This window comes from Lampris incognitus, chromosome 16, assembly GCF_029633865.1.
Source record: "Lampris incognitus isolate fLamInc1 chromosome 16, fLamInc1.hap2, whole genome shotgun sequence".
NCBI classification, from domain to species: domain Eukaryota; kingdom Metazoa; phylum Chordata; class Actinopteri; order Lampriformes; family Lampridae; genus Lampris; species Lampris incognitus.
The window spans coordinates 41,721,669-41,739,041 of record NC_079226.1 but is presented as its reverse complement, the minus strand read 5'-3'; the positions used below and the strand labels follow the sequence as shown (position 1 = coordinate 41,739,041).

The 17,373-nt window shown below is 45.3% G+C and overlaps 1 protein-coding gene across 1 annotated transcript in view; it reads left to right on the top strand.

Moving 5' to 3' along the window:
- Positions 1-17,373, top strand: part of LOC130126888 (ovarian cancer G-protein coupled receptor 1) — a 65,922-nt gene that overhangs the window by 27,669 nt on the left and 20,880 nt on the right. Inside the window, exon 2 of the mRNA XM_056296533.1 lies at positions 12,408-12,832. Within this exon, the coding sequence (XP_056152508.1) occupies positions 12,746-12,832 (87 nt within the window). The 5' untranslated portion in view covers positions 12,408-12,745. The remainder of the gene's footprint in view (positions 1-12,407; positions 12,833-17,373) is intronic.

The following is a 17,373-nucleotide window of genomic DNA, read 5'->3' as shown; positions in this document are numbered from 1 at the left end:
ACACCACCACCACCCCTATGGACGGGGCAAAGGTGAAGCGCTGGATGCCGTCCCAGTACTCATGGACTTGCACCCATGTCTGTCGCCAAAGCCATTAGTCCTGCATGTACACACAATAAGCATCGCGCACAAGTGCATGGCACACGTCGGCTCAATATGCCGAAGCGTCACAAACACACGAAGTCCGCGTACACAATCCATACACACCGCTTAACAGCAAAATAAACGAATAAATAAACAAATCAGCCCCTAGACTGAGGAACAGCACTCAGAAATCAATTCAAAATAATAATAAAAAAAGTCAAATCAAATCAATTTTATTTGTGTAGCCCGATATCACAGATTACAAATGTGCCTCAGTGGGTTTAACAGCAACACAACCTCCCGCCCTTACGCCCTCTCGTCGGATAAGGAGCAACTCCCTAAAAACAACCTTTAACAGGGAGAAAAAGCAGGAGGAAAGCTCAGGGAGAGCACCAGAGGAGGACCTCTCTCCCAAGACGGACAGCGTGCAATGATGTTGTGTTTACACAACTTACACGATACAACACTGAAAGAGGATGACACAATCATAATGGACTTATAACATGTATGAAGAACATGATGCGCAGCATGCCAAGCAGTGTCCAGACGCCATACCCCCTCCATATCGGATCTGCACCTCCCATCGGCACAAGTCCCGGCTCGAAACTTATCGTAACGACCTCGGATGAGGAGAGTCACTAGCCCCTAACTAAGGGGTCGGACCCTTTAGTCGACTGGTTGACGTAGTCGCCTGTGGTGCGGGAGACTCGGGTTCCCGTCCCGGCTGCCCCCCCGAATTCGCTACATTGGTGTCAGAAGTGGGATGGTGAGACCGCGAGGCCATCGGAAAAGCGCGTGCGCCCAGAGGGGTGAGGGAGCTGATATGGGGACGCGCTTCCCGACGGAGGGGGGGGGGGAGAGGAGGAGGAGGGGGTGTAACGACCACGGATGACGAGACTCGCTAGCGCTTGGTAAACGGGTCGGAGCCTTTAGTCGACAGGTTACGGTAGTCGCCGGTGGTGCGGGAGACCCGGGTTTGCGCCCCGGCCGGCTGGCCCCCGAATCCTCTGCATGACTCGTATTCTCTAGCGTTGGAATCCTCCAGATGTGGCGGGTTTCTGGCTTGTTGAATCCTCCAGATGTTTCTTGCGTTTGTCTTTTCGCTACCTGCTCTGGTCTGTACAGAACTTTGGTCAGTGTGAGTCGTTTTTAAACGTGCTTTATAAATAAATTCGACTCAACTTGACTGCTGGAAAAACACGGATTCTAGCCAGGGCTTGATCAGTTGAAGCCCAGATATCAGTTACCTCGTAAATACACCGACAGCCCCGACATCCACAGTGAAACTCCAGACTTCATAACTCACAAACGCTGTTTGGCTGATGTTGCATGACATTTATATATCGCCCTTTTTAGATTCCGCTGCAGTGGACTGCTCTCTTTTTATTGGCTTAGTATCGAACCGGGTGTCAAGAACTTCCCTGGTGTTGAGAACGACTTCAGTAACGGATAATTGTCAACCGGACAGCACAACGCGGAGTTAACCATCACTGTAATCTCCATGTCATCGGTGGCGCCCCCTAGGGATGGCCATGGCCACCCTGATACTATCCCTGCCCCCCCCCCCAGCCACGAGTCGCATATGCAGAATATGCTTCTGATTATGCATAATAAGCTTCTATCTGATATCTTGCATTAGGTGCTGTTCATTTAAATCAATAATGTATATTTTTCTTTACTCTCATATTGACAGTTTCCCACTAGCCTATACAGTATACTACAACAGCATCATAGAATTCCCGAAATTCAGTCATGGCTTTTGGTTTTGGTGTGCCACCCCAAGATTTTCAGTGGCCCCATGTGGCCCCCCCTACGAAACATTCCTGGGGGCGCCACTGCATGTCATGCTGCATGACACTACACAACCACCACGTCCCCACTGCAGGTCCAGCTGCTGCTGCACGGCGGCGCGGCTCTCGTCTCGCTGTGCAGCACGAGCATGCGCGGGTTTAATGGGAGAGCCAACCCTACAATCTGATTGGCCAACCCGGATGCCACTCTAAAGCATCCGCCACGTCATTGGCCCGCCACCTGGCTGTGGGGCGGGCGTTCGGCCAACAAGTTTGTTTCTGCCGAGACACCCGGTACCGCGCCTGTTCCCTGCGCGCCTGTTCTGTCCCGCTTTGCCCGAAGAGGCTCGTGAAAACAAAGTGTCCCTTCCACAGAAAACGTTACGTTAGCAGATCCAGATAAACCCCTCTCCCTCCCTCCCTCCCTCCCTCCCTCCCTCCCTCCCGGAAGTTGTGACGTTAGTGAGACGGCTGCGTTGATAGCAGTTTTCTCAGTTTCTCCAGTCCACTAATTCTGCCCGGACAATGTCCACGTGATGCATGAGCATGCGCTGAGGCTGCTCTGCTTACCCAGTCCACTGTATCGCCACAGCTGTACACGCACGCACGCACGCACGCACGCGCGCTCTCTCGCGCTCTCTCTCTCCCTCTCCCCATTCATGCTGACGTCTGTTGGTGTGTTGCCCAAGTCCACTCCCTAAATTCTGGATTATTATTACAGGTGCTGGTGATATGATCATGCCACTTGCTAATCCAGATAAGAGATGAGTACAGATGCTACACTTCTTCCTCCTCTCTCTCTCTCTCTCTCTCTCTCTCTCTCTCTCTCTCTCTCTCTCTCTCTCTCTCTCTCTCTCTCTCTCTCTCTCTCTCTCTCTCTCTCTCTCTCTCTCTCTCTCTCTCGTCAGTCAGATGCCTTACCTCCACATAGAAGTGCTGCTTTTGCGGTTGTTGACCCAGCTCTGTTCTCTCTTCTGTTTCTGCAAGCACCGACTGCACATGGCCAAGGCCTTGTTGTCTCACTGCGCCCGTCACCACCCTCGATATCGCCCCCACATCATAAGATACGTTGGCTTATAATAATCACAAGTAGCACTGAACAATAATAAGCGAGACGCGTGGGCGCCAGTCCATGAATAGTGGGGTGGCATCCTGCGCTTTACCCGTGCCCCCCCCCACCCGTCCATGGGGTTAGCGGTGGTGTCAGGAAGGGCATCCCACGTAAAATTCTGCCAAACCATTACGTGGATTGATAAAACCAGGAATGACATACCGGATCGGCCGAGGCCCGGATGAACAACGACCACCATCGGTACTGATGGAAACTAAGCGCTTGTTGGGGAAGAGATGGAGGAGAGGAGGGGTGCAAGCAAGACAGAAAAGAGAGAAGAGACAACTGAAGAAGAAAGACTCTAGAATGGCCACACCTGGGGCGTCCGGATGGCGTGGCGGTCGATTCCGTTGCCTACCAACACGGGGATCGCCAGTTCGAATCCCCGTGTTACCTCCGGCTTGGTCGGGCGTCCCTACAGACACAATTGGCCGTGTCTGTGGGTGGGAAGCCGGATGTGGGTATGTGTCCTGATCGTTGCACTAGCGCCTCCTCTGGTCAGTCGGGACAACTGGACAATGTAATGGCAGGCATACCAGGGGACGAAAGAGTTTTTATTGGAGCAGACTTGAATGGACACGTGGGAGAAGAAAATGGTGGCGATGAGGATGTCACGGGATAATTTGGGTTTGGAATGAGAAACGCAGGTGGAGAGGTGATAGTTGATTTTGCGACAAGGAATGATATGAATATATTTAATACATATTTCCAAAAGAGGGAAGATCAGACAGCAGCCTACAAGAGTGGAGGCAGACTACACAGACAGACTACATTTTATGCAGAAAGCAGCACTTGAGGGAAGCAGTAAATTGTTAAGTTATATAAAGCGAGTGTGTAGCAAAACAACACAGACCACTGATCTGCCAAATGAAGACAAGAAGCAAACTCAGAGTACAAAGACCAGCAGCATGGAAGATTTAATGAGGGAGCTGAAAGAGGAACCTTGTGGAGAGAGCTTCAGGATGAAGATAAGAGAGCTGTTGGGAGATAGGTTGCCACTAGACTGGGACAGAACAGCAGAAGGACTAAGGGAAACCGGCAGGCGAGCGCTAGGAGCATCTCAAGGGGGTGAAAAGAGGGGACAGGGAAGTTGGTGGTGGGAGGAAGAAGTGCAGCACTGCATAAAGGAGACAAAGTTGGCCAAAATGAAGCTGGACAAAAATGAGAATGAGCAAAACAAGAATGAATACAAGAATACTAAGAAAGAAACTAAGAGAGCAGTAGTGACAGTAAGGGTAAGAGCACACGAGGACCTGTACAAGAGACTAGATACCAAGGAAGGACAGAAGGATATACTATATAGAACAGCCTCACAGAGAGACAGAGCAAGCAAGGATGTGGAACAAGTAAAACTGATCAAGGACGCGGATGGAAGAGTACTATCGAAAGACGAGATGGAGGGATTATTCCAGGCACTACATGAATGAAGAGATAACAGAGAAAGAAGCACAGATGAACCAGCAAGGAACGAAGAGGATGTGGGAGAGATTACAAGGGATGAGGTGATAGAAGTGATGAGACGAAGAGGGATAAAAGTGATGAGACATAGAGGGATAACAGGGATGGGACATAGAGGGATAAAAGTGATGGGACATAGAGGGATAACAGTGATGGGACATAGAGGGATAACAGTGATGGGACATAGAGGGATAAAAGTGATGGGACATAGAGGGATAAAAGTGATGGGACATAGAGGGATAACAGTGATGGGACATAGAGGGATAAAAGTGATGGGACATAGAGGGATAAAAGTGATGGGACATAGAGGGATAACAGGGATGGGACATAGAGGGATAAAAGTGATGGGACATAGAGGGATAAAAGTGATGGGACATAGAGGGATAACAGTGATGGGACATAGAGGGATAACAGTGATGGGACATAGAAGGATAAAAGTGATGAGACGAAGAGGGATAAAAGTGATGAGACATAGAGGGATAACAGTGATGGGACATAGAGGGATAACAGTGATGGGACATAGAGGGATAACAGTGATGGGACATAGAGGGATAACAGTGATGGGACATAGAGGGATAACAGTGATGGGACATAGAGGGATAACAGTGATGGGACATAGAGGGATAAAAGTGATGGGACATAGAGGGATAAAAGTGATGGGACATAGAGGGATAACAGTGATGGGACATAGAGGGATAACAGTGATGGGACATAGAGGGATAACAGTGATGGGACATAGAGGGATAACAGTGATGGGACATAGAAGGATAAGAGTGATGGGACATAGAGGGATAACAGTGATGGGACATAGAGGGATAACAGTGATGGGACATACAGGGATAACAGTGATGGGACATACAGGGATAACAGTGATGGGACATAGAGGGATAACAGTGATGGGACATAGAGGGATAAAAGTGATGGGACATAGAGGGATAAGAGTGATGGGACATAGAGGGATAAAAGTGATGAGACATAGAGGGATAACAGGGATGGGACATAGAGGGATAAAAGTGATGGGACATAGAGGGATAACAGTGATGGGACATAGAGGGATAACAGTGATGGGACATAGAGGGATAAAAGTGATGAGACATAGAGGGATAACAGTGATGGGACATAGAGGGATAACAGTGATGGGACATAGAGGGATAAAAGTGATGAGACATAGAGGGATAAAAGTGATGGGACATAGAGGGATAACAGTGATGGGACATAGAGGGATACCAGTGATGGGACATAGAGGGATAACAGTGATGGGACATAGAAGGATAAGAGTGATGGGACATAGAGGGATAACAGTGATGGGACATAGAGGGATAACAGTGATGGGACATAGAGGGATAACAGTGATGGGACATAGAGGAATAACAGTGATGGGACATAGAGGGATAACAGTGATGGGACATAGAGGGATAACAGTGATGGGACATAGAGGGATAACAGTGATGGGACATAGAGGGATAACAGTGATGGGACATAGAGGGATAACAGTGATGGGACATAGAGGGATAACAGTGATGGGACATAGAAGGATAACAGTGATGGGACATAGAGGGATAACAGTGATGGGACATAGAGGTGATGGGACATAGAGGTGATGGGAGAGAGCGGCTGAGCTGAGACTTGGGAAGGACTAGGGATATGATGTTTCTCCTGTCCTGGCCGGTGAAACACAGGTTATGTTTATCTGCATGGAAGTTTAGCTTAACCGTACGTTTGTGTACTTACTGCAGGCTTGTGTGTACTCCTTTCAACACACTGATTTTTTGCAACTATGAAGAAGCAAATTTTCTCTTAGGAGTAGGACCACCTTTAATAAAAGAGACATTTGTCATCGATGATGTAAAGGAACCCCAAAAACCACAAGTGTGGCAGGGCAGAACCGAGGCCTGTAGGCAGACAGTACGTTGGCCCCGACATAAAGTGGACTATAGTTTTATTTTCCATGTCTGCGGTCTCTACTTATTGAGCTAGTGTAGTTTGTGTTGGCTGGTGGATTTTGGAATGACTTCCTTGTTTGTTTTCCTATGATTTGAAGCTGAAATCCATGATTTTCCCAATCTAGCCCCCCTCTGGTAGCAAGACCTACAAGCAAGGTGTAGCAGCCACGGTCACCTGTGTGCCACCAGCTCAGCAGAATCAAATCCTCCTCCTCACCAATAAATCCCTCCATGTCCATGCCCCCCAGTACCTACCAGACCTCCTCAACCCCCATATTCCATCCTGGACTCTGTGGTCAGCAGACACACCAGCCTGCTCTCCACCCCCCACACCAGCCTGCGGACTTTGGGGACAGAGTCTTTGGTGTGGCAGCCCCACCCTTGGGAACTCTAGTCCAGCACAGATCCACAATGCTGCTTCTTTGGACTTTTTAAAGAAAAAAAATTCCCCCCTTTTCTCCTCAATTGTATCCTGCCAATCACCCCACTCATCTGAGCCGTCCCGGTCTCTGCTCCACCCCCTCTGCCGATCCGGGGAGGGCTGCAGACTACCACATGCCTCCTCCCATACATGTGGAGTCACCAGCCGCTTCTTTTCACCTGACAGTGAGGAGTTTCACCAGGGGGATGTGGCGCGTGGGAGGATCACACTACCCCCCCCCCAGTTCCCTCTCCTTCTCTGAACACGCGCCCCACTGACCAGAGGAGGCGCTAGTGCAGCAACCAGGACACATACCCACATCCAGCTTCCCACCCGCAGACGCGGCCAATTGTGTCTGTAGGAACGCCCGAACAAGCCGGAGGTAACACGGGGATTCGAACTGGCGATCCCCGTGTTGGTAGGCAACGGAATAGGCCGCCACGCCCCCCGGATGCCCCTTCTTTGGGCAAAGATTACTGAAAACTTACCTTTTTACTAAGGCCTGTGGTCGGTAGTCTTTTGACCTTTGTTTTAATCCGTTCTAGAGTAAAGCGTCCTCGGGTTCTTGAAAGGTGCGATACAAAACTAAGTTGTTGTTGTTGTTGTTGTTGTTGTTGTTGTTGTAAACTGTTCCCACAGTGTAAAAATGGCCGGCTCGGAACAGAGCTTACAGGCAAACTAACTGTATTACAAGCTGACTGTGGTACTGTAATACTGATAGTAGCATTGGGAGATCACCTGTGTAGTAGAAGCATTACCACATCATCATGGAGTTTCATCCTTTCTCCTGCTGAAGTAGGAAGGTGTTTCTCCCGCTGAAGTAGGAAGGTGTTTCTCCTGCTGAAGTAGGAAGGTGTTTCTCCTGCTGAAGTAGGAAGGTGTTTCTCCTGCTGAAGTAGGAAGGTGTTTCTCCCGCTGAAGTAGGAAAGTGTTTCTCCTGCTGAAGTAGGAAGATGTCTCTCCTGCTGAAGTAGGGAGGTGTTTTTCCTGCTGTAGGAAGGTGTTTCTCCTGCTGAAGTAGGAAGGTGTTTCTCCTGGTGAAGTAGGAAGATGTTTCTCCTGCTGAAGTAGGAAGGTGTTTCTCCTGCTGAAGTAGGAAGATGTTTCTCCTGCTGAAGTAGGAAGGTGTTTCTCCTGCTGAAGTAGGAAGATGTTTCTCCTGCTGAAGTAGGGATGTGTTTCTCCTGATGAAGTAGGAAGGTGTTTCTCCTGCTGAAGTAGGAAGGTGTTTCTCCTGCTGAAGTAGGGAGGTGTTTCTCCTGCTGAAGTAGGAAGGTGTTTCTCCTGCTGAAGTAGGAAGGTGTTTCTCCTGCTGAAGTAGGAAAGTGTTTCTCCCGCTGAAGTAGGGATGTGTTTCTCCCGCTGAAGTAGGGAGGTGTTTCTCCCGCTGAAGTAGGGAGGTGTTTTTCCTGCTGTAGGAAGGTGTTTCTCCTGCTGTAGGAAGGTGCTTCCCCTGGTGAAGTAGGAAGGTGTTTCTCCTGCTGAAGTAGGAAGATGTTTCTCCTGCTGAAGTAGGAAGATGTTTCTCCTGCTGAAGTAGGGATGTGTTTCTTCTGCTGAAGTAGGGATGTGTTTCTCCTGATGAAGTAGGAAGGTGTTTCTCCTGCTGAAGTAGGAAGATGTTTCTCCTGCTGAAGTAGGGATGTGTTTCTCCTGCTGAAGTAGGGAGGTGTTTCTCCCGCTGAAGTAGGGAGGTGTTTTTCCTGCTGTAGGAAGGTGTTTCTCCTGCTGTAGGAAGGTGCTTCCCCTGGTGAAGTAGGGATGTGTTTCTCCTGCTGAAGTAGGAAGATGTTTCTCCTGCTGAAGTAGGAAGATGTTTCTCCTGCTGAAGTAGGGATGTGTTTCTCCTGCTGAAGTAGGGATGTGTTTCTCCTGATGAAGTAGGAAGGTGTTTCTCCTGCTGAAGTAGGAAGATGTTTCTCCTGCTGAAGTAGGGATGTGTTTCTCCTGCTGAAGTAGGGATGTGTTTCTCCTGCTGAAGTAGGAAGGTGTTTCTGCTGATGAAGTAGGAAGGTGTTTCTCCTGCTGAAGTAGGAAGGTGTTTCTCCTGCTGAAGTAGGAAGGTGTTTCTCCTGCTGAAGTATGGAGGTGTTTGCCGCTGTGGCAGTGTTGATCCTACCTGCTCAAAAACCTCAACAGCCATATTTGGAGAGCATCCAGTGATTGTAAAGTGTCAGTTAGTATTAAGAAACCGGACTCAGTGGTCCAAATGGATGAGAGATTATTTATTTATTTAACTATTTATCAACGGAGAAAAATCCTGGATTTCAGTGTAAAAGCTTGCAGATCTAGAGCCGTTTTACTCGTTCGCTGCACTACTTAGGCCTGTGTTCTTTGTGCTTATGCTACTTCCTGTCTCAGTTTACATTGTCGTGTTGGAGTCAAGAGTCAAATGGCCGAAAATAGATTACAACACTGTTATCGAGCGGCCATGGGGTCACACACAACACAACATGTTTGTTACGAACCTTTACATGTCAACAATTAAAAATCGATGTAGTAGTTTTGAGGGTAACACTTTAGTATGGGGAACATAAAAAAACTTAATTACTAGTGAATTAGTAATGATCCAGATGTCACTTTAGTATGGGGAACATTTTCTAAGTAAGAAAAACTTAATTTACAGTAATTTAACACTATGAACACTTGTAGTTTTGTGTGTTGTTATGTAAGAACAGACCATATTCATTAAGTGTTAGTAAGGGAGAATAACTCTTCTTGTGGTACTACCACCTTATAAAGGCCATACTAAGCAAAGCATATTGAGATGGTACTACTAATAAGCAATACTTCTGAGGTTATAGAGGGAACACTCATAGTTAATGGCTTACTGGTTGTATAATAAGGCCATGCAGAATAAGGCATTAATGAGTACGTAATAATGACCAATTAAGAGCCAATATGTTGCTAGTTTGCATGCTAATAAGCACCTAATTAATGGTGATTCCGTTCCCCATACTAAAGTGTTACCGTTTTGAGAATCGATACAATATCACAAAAGACAATATCGCGATGCTCGAGAGTATCGATATTTTCTCCCCCCCCCCCCCCCTAAGCACATGTGGACTTGGCAGGACTGGACACATAGTATATACACACCGTTACACGTGGTTGTGCTGAAAACCTCTCAGTGGTCTTAGAGTACCAGCTAAACAGAGTGCTGATTCACCACGATGTTTGACACGAGCACAGTTAGCAACAGCAACACAACGCATCAAATGCGTTACATTGTTACAGCGAAAAGACTGACGGGACAGGAAGTGGCGCGAGCACGCCACTGCAACGACGAACAGCCTTTGCTTTGGGACGCGTCGCTGTTGCACACAGGTTTAAAGAGCACATGAAGGAAGGTGGGAAGCACTTGTGTTTAGAACAGGAAGTCACTGACTTCAACACTGGCCACTGAAGGACAGGGTTCACTTCCTGTGTCGAAACACTGACACCGACTACCTGGCAAAAGGGCACTTTTCGTTCAAAAACAAGCCATGTGGTAACAAACACCCGCACATTTCTGTTCAATCACCCCCCCAAAAATGACTTCATAATGCTGGTTTAATGATACTGGTTTAATAATGCTGGTTTAATAATACTGGTTTAATAATACTGGTTTAATAATGCTGGTTTAATAATGCTGGTTCAATGATACTGGTTTACCCCTGGGCCTCTGCTGTTTCACTACAAACAGGCTCTGATATAAATTTAACAACAGAGTTAAACACAGATTTTTCTATTGTGGTGCAAATGATGGTATATAGATGATGGCATAGATGATACAATAGATGATGATGGTATATAAATTATGCTATATGATGATGTACAGATGATGAAGGTATAGATGATGATGGTATAGGTGATGATGCTATATAGATGATGGTATAGACGATGACGGTATAGATGATGATGGTATTTAAATTATGGGATAGAGGATGATGGCATAGGTGATGATGCTATACAGATGATGGTATAGACGACGACGGTATATAAATTATGGTATAGACGATGATGGTATATAGACGATGGTATAGGTGATGATGCTATATAGATGATGGTATAGATGACTACGGTATATAAATGACGGTATAGATTATGGCATAGATGATGATGGTATTTAAATTATGGTATAGAGGATGATGGTATAGGTGATGATGCTATATAGATGATGGTATAGACGATGACGGTATATAAATGATGGTATAGATGATGATGGTATATAGATGATGGTATAGACGATGACGGCATATAAATGATGGTATAGATGATGATGGTATATAGACGATGGTATAGGTGACGATGCTATATAGATGATGGTATAGACGATGACGGCATATAAATGATGGTATAGATGATGATGTATATAGACGATGGTATAGGTGATGATGCTATATAGATGATGCTATAGATGATGACGGTATATAAATGACGGTATAGATGATGACATATATGATGATGGTATATAAATTATGGTATAGAGGATGATGGTATAGGTGATGATGCTATATAGATGATGGTATAGACAATGACGGTATATAAATGATGGTGTAGATGATGATGGTATATAGACGATGGTATAGGTGATGATGCTATATAGATGATGGTATAGAAGATGACGGTATATAAATGATGGTGTAGATGATGATGGTATATAGACCGAGGTATAGGTGATGATGCTATATAGATGATGGTATAGACGATGACGGTATATAAATGATGGTGTAGATGATGATGGTATATAGACGGTGTTATAGGTGATGATGCTATATAGATGATGGTATAGATGATGACGGTATATAAATGACGGTATAGATGATGGCATAGATGATGATGTATATAAATTATGGTATAGATGATGATGGTATAGGTGATGATGCTATATAGATGATGGTACAGACGATGACGGTATATAAATGATAGTATAGATGATGATGGTATATAGATGATGGTATAGGTGATGATGCTATATAGATGATGGTATAGACGATGACGGTATATAAATGATGGTGCAGATGATGATGGTATATAGACGATGGTATAGGTGACGATGCTATATAGATGATGGCATAGATGATGACGGTATATAAATGACGGTATAGATGATGGCATAGATGATGATGATATATAAAATATGGTATAGAGGATAATGGTATAGGTGATTATGCTATATAGATGATGGTATAGACGATGACGGTATATAAATGATGGTATAGATGATGATTGTATATAGACGATGGTATAGGTGATTATGCTATATAGATGATGGTATAGACGATGACGGTATATAACTGATGGTATAGATGATGATGGTATATAAATGATGATATAGATGATGAAGGTATATAGATGATAGTATAGACGATGACGGTATATAAATGATGGTATAGATGATGACGGTATATAAATTATGGTATAGATGATGAAGGTATATAAATGATGGTATAGACGATGGCTGTATATAAATGCTGGTATAGATGACGGTGGTTTAGTGGACTTGTGAAATAGGCCATTTTGGAACAGTTCTGTAATGTAAATGTGAACAGTGTGCTAAAAAGACAATTCACGTTCTGTAATAATAATCTATTATCATGACCTGCTCTGTGTTGCAGCATTGCTGAGTGTTGTGCTGCACCAGGCTGGGAGAGGAGGTGCACCTGGCTGGGAGAGGAGGTGCACCTGGCTGGAAGAAGAGGTGAACCAGGCTGAGAGAGGAGGTGCACACCAACCTGCCACTTACACGCAACAGGAAGAAACATGTGTGACCAGAAGTGGTGTTGTGTTAGTGAGGCGTGTGTCTGCAACGCTGAATGTGCAAGAGTGATTGCGTATGTACACGAGTGTCTTTGTTTTTGAGTTATCGTTTGTTTACAAGTGTTTTTGTTAAAAAGGAAAGCATGTGTGTGTGCGCGCATGTGCGTGCGTGTGTGTGTGTGTGACGGTGGTCACAATGTATCAAGAGGATATGATTAACTGCACCATCAGCCATGAAATCCACCAGTACGTCTTCTCATCTGTGTACATCCTCGTACTACTGGTAAGTGTGTGTCTCTTACTACTGGTTAGTGTGTGTCTCTTACTACTGGTTAGTGTGTGTCTCGTACTACTGGTCAGTGTGTGTCTCTTACTACTAGTCAGTGTGTGTCTTGTACTACTGGTTAGTGTGTGTCTTGTACTACTGGTTAGTTTGTGTCTTGTACTACTGGTTAGTGTGTGTCTTGTACTACTGGTTAGTGTGTGTCTCTAACTACTGGTTAGTGTGTGTCTCGTACTACTGGTTAATGTGTGTCTCGTTCTACTGGTTAGTGTGTGTCTTGTACTACTGGTTAGTTTGTGTCTTGTACTACTGGTTAGTGTGTGTCTTGTACTACTGGTTAGTGTGTGTCTTGTACTACTGGTTAGTTTGTGTCTTGTACTACTGGTCGGTGTGTGTCTCGTACTACTGGTTAGTGTGTGTCTTGTACTACTGGTTAGTGTGTGTCTCGTACTACTGGTTAGTGTGTGTCTCGTACTACTAGTTAGTATGTGTCTTGTACTACTGGTCAGTGTGTGTCTTGTACTACTGGTCAGTGTGTGTCTCGTACTACTGGTTAGTGTGTGCCTTGTACTACTGGTTAGTGTGTGTCTTGTACTACTGGTTAGTGTGTGTCTTGTACTACTGGTTAGTGTGTGTCTCGTACTACTGGTTAGTTTGTGTCTCGTACTACTGGTTAGTGTGTGTCTGGTACTTCTGGTTAGTGTGTGTCTTGTACTACTGGTCAGTGTGTGTCTCGTACTACTGGTTAGTGTGTGTCTTGTACTACTGGTTAGTGTGTGTCTTGTACTACTGGTTAGTGTGTGTCTCGTACTACTGGTTAGTGTGTGTCTTGTACTACTGGTCAGTGTGTGTCTCGTACTACTGGTTAGTGTGTGTCTTGTACTACTGGTTAGTTTGTGTCTCGTACTACTGGTCAGTGTGTGTCTTGTACTACTGGTTAGTTTGTGTCTCGTACTACTGGTTAGTGTGTGTCTTGTACTACTGGTTAGTTTGTGTCTTGTACTACTGGTCGGTGTGTGTCTCGTACTACTGGTTAGTGTGTGTCTTGTACTACTGGTTAGTGTGTGTCTCGTACTACTGGTTAGTATGTGTCTTGTACTACTGGTCAGTGTGTGTCTTGTACTACTGGTCAGTGTGTGTCTCGTACTTCTGGTCAGTTTGTGTCTTGTACTACTGGTTAGTGTGTGTCTTGTACTACTGGTTAGTGTGTGCCTTGTACTACTGGTTAGTGTGTGTCTTGTACTACTGGTTAGTGTGTGTCTTGTACTACTGGTTAGTGTGTGTCTCGTACTACTGGTTAGTTTGTGTCTCGTACTACTGGTTAGTGTGTGTCTGGTACTTCTGGTTAGTGTGTGTCTTGTACTACTGGTCAGTGTGTGTCTCGTACTACTGGTTAGTGTGTGTCTTGTACTACTGGTTAGTGTGTGTCTTGTACTACTGGTTAGTGTGTGTCTCATACTACTGGTTAGTGTGTGTCTTGTACTACTGGTCAGTGTGTGTCTCGTACTACTGGTTAGTGTGTGTCTTGTACTACTGGTTAGTTTGTGTCTCGTACTACTGGTCAGTGTGTGTCTTGTACTACTGGTTAGTTTGTGTCTCGTACTACTGGTTAGTGTGTGTCTTGTACTACTGGTTAGTTTGTGTCTTGTACTACTGGTCGGTGTGTGTCTCGTACTACTGGTTAGTGTGTGTCTTGTACTACTGGTTAGTGTGTGTCTCGTACTACTGGTTAGTATGTGTCTTGTACTACTGGTCAGTGTGTGTCTTGTACTACTGGTCAGTGTGTGTCTCGTACTTCTGGTCAGTTTGTGTCTTGTACTACTGGTTAGTGTGTGTCTTGTACTACTGGTTAGTGTGTGCCTTGTACTACTGGTTAGTGTGTGTCTTGTACTACTGGTTAGTGTGTGTCTTGTACTACTGGTTAGTGTGTGTCTCGTACTACTGGTTAGTTTGTGTCTCGTACTACTGGTTAGTGTGTGTCTGGTACTTCTGGTTAGTGTGTGTCTTGTACTACTGGTCAGTGTGTGTCTCGTACTACTGGTTAGTGTGTGTCTTGTACTACTGGTTAGTGTGTGTCTTGTACTACTGGTTAGTGTGTGTCTCGTACTACTGGTTAGTGTGTCTTGTACTACTGGTCAGTGTGTGTCTCGTACTACTGGTTAGTGTGTGTCTTGTACTACTGGTTAGTTTGTGTCTCGTACTACTGGTCAGTGTGTGTCTTGTACTACTGGTTAGTGTGTGTCTTGTACTACTGGTTAGTTTGTGTCTCGTACTACTGGTTAGTTTGTGTCTCGTACTGTTGGTTAGTGTGTGTCTCGTACTACTGTTTAGTTTGTGTCTCGTACTACTGGTTAGTTTGTGTCTCGTACTGCTGGTTAGTGTGTGTCTCGTACTACTGGTTAGTTTGTGTCTCGTACTACTGGTTAGTTTGTGTCTCATACTACTGGTTAGTTTGTGTCTCGTACTGCTGGTTAGTGTGTGTCTCGTACTACTGGTTAGTTTGTGTCTCGTACTACTGGTTAGTTTGTGTCTCGTACTACCGGTTAGTTTATGTCTCGTACTACTGGTTAGTTTGTGTCTCGTACTACTGGTTAGTTTGTGTCTCGTACTACTGGTTAGTTTGTGTCTCTTACTACTGGTCAGTGTGTGTATCGTACTACTGGTCAGTGTGTGTCTTGTACTACTGGTTAGTTTGTGTCTTGTACTACTGGTTAGTGTGTGTCTTGTACTACTGTTTAGTTTGTGTCTTGTACTACTGGTTAGTGTGTGTCTTGTACTACTGGTTAGTTTGTGTCTTGTACTACTGGTCGGTGTGTGTCTTGTACTACTGGTCAGTGTGTGTCTCGTACTACTGGTCAGTGTGTGTCTCTTGGTTTATAGGCTCCATCTCACTACCCTGCCCCATAGCCCACACATGAAGAATAGTAGAGATTGCGTCATGTGTAGGGAGCAACCAATACTCACCAGAAATTCCTGCAGCTCCTTTAATGTTGCCGTGGGCCTCCTGGCAGCCTCCCTGAGCAGTTTTCTCCTTGTCCGCTCGTGAATTTTGGAGGGAGGTCCTGTTCTCGGTGATGTCACTGCTGTGCCATGTTTGTCTTCACTGTGTTCCATGGTATATCTAGTCAAGTCGGGTCAAGTCAGTTTTATTTGTGTAGCCCAATATCACAAATTATAGATGTGCTTCAGGGGCTTCACAGCAACACAACATCCTGTCCCTAGACCCTCTCACCGGATGAGGAACAACTCCCTAAAAACCCTTTAACAGGGAGAAAAAATAGGAAGAAACCTCAGGGAGCGCACCAGAGGAGGGATCTCTCTCCCAAGATGGACAGCGTGCAATGGATGTTGACTTTACACAATTTACACAATAAAACAATTGAAAGAGGATAACAGAATTATGATTATTAAGAGACAAGAAAGCACATCAGTCACACGTCTGAGCGAGAGAAGGATACACCATTGAAACAGGATAACAAAATTATATGGATTTATAAGATATATAAAAAGAAAATGTGATGAGGGGGGATGCCAAGCAGTGCCCAGGTGGCGACCACCGTCATCATGGGGACCTGGGAGGAGGACAGACTGACCTCACACCGTTCACACACAGAAGAAGAAGAAAAAGGACAAGACATCATTCAGAGAGAGAGAAAAGATGCGAGAGAAGAGAACAGTTTGCAATAGTCAATAATCTATAATCTATACTCGATAATCTCGTCGTCAGAACAGTTGGTTGGTAAATTCCCTGAGACAGAAACCGACCCACCGTGCAGTACATGTTGTGAAGCACTCAACTTAAAGGCAACTAATTGCAGGTTACGGCAAAAAGATGAGTTTTAAGGTTGGATGTAAAGGACTCAACAGACTCTGGGTGTCTGATGGCAGCAGGCAGGTTATTCCTCAAGAACAAGGCCCGAGAGGAAAAGGCCTCTTTTAACTTTGGGTACACACAGGAGCCCTGGATTTTGAGAGCGAAGAGCTGGAGATGGCACGTAAGGTTTAAGGAGATCAGACAGGTAGGATGGGGCAAGTCCATTTAGGATTTTATAAGTCAGAAGAAGCACCTAGAAGTCTGATCTAACGTGGATAGGAAGCCAATGAAGGGAGGCAAGAGTTGGTGTGATATGTTCTAGTGTTCTAGTTGCAGTTAGGATTCTAGCTGCAGCCTTCTGAACCACCTGAAGACTAACGCCTTGGAAATTCTTTTGTACCCCTGTCCCGATCAATGCTTTTCACCAACGAGATCCTGTCCATGCTTGTTAAGCTCTTTGTGGACCACGGCTTTTGCAGCTGGGCGCAAACAAGAAGATGTCAAGAAAATCCCACAGGAACATCTGAACTTTATTTGGGGTTAATCAGAGTCACTTTAACTGACGGCCGGTGTATACTAACTACTTAACATTGAATGTGATCGGTTAATTCTGAACACAGCCACACCCCCAATTATATGCCAGTTATGCTGACAGGTTATTGTAAATTTTGTGTTTTTTTCCCTAAAATGTTTCTGACTGTTTTTCCACTTTAGGCTGCATTTTAAC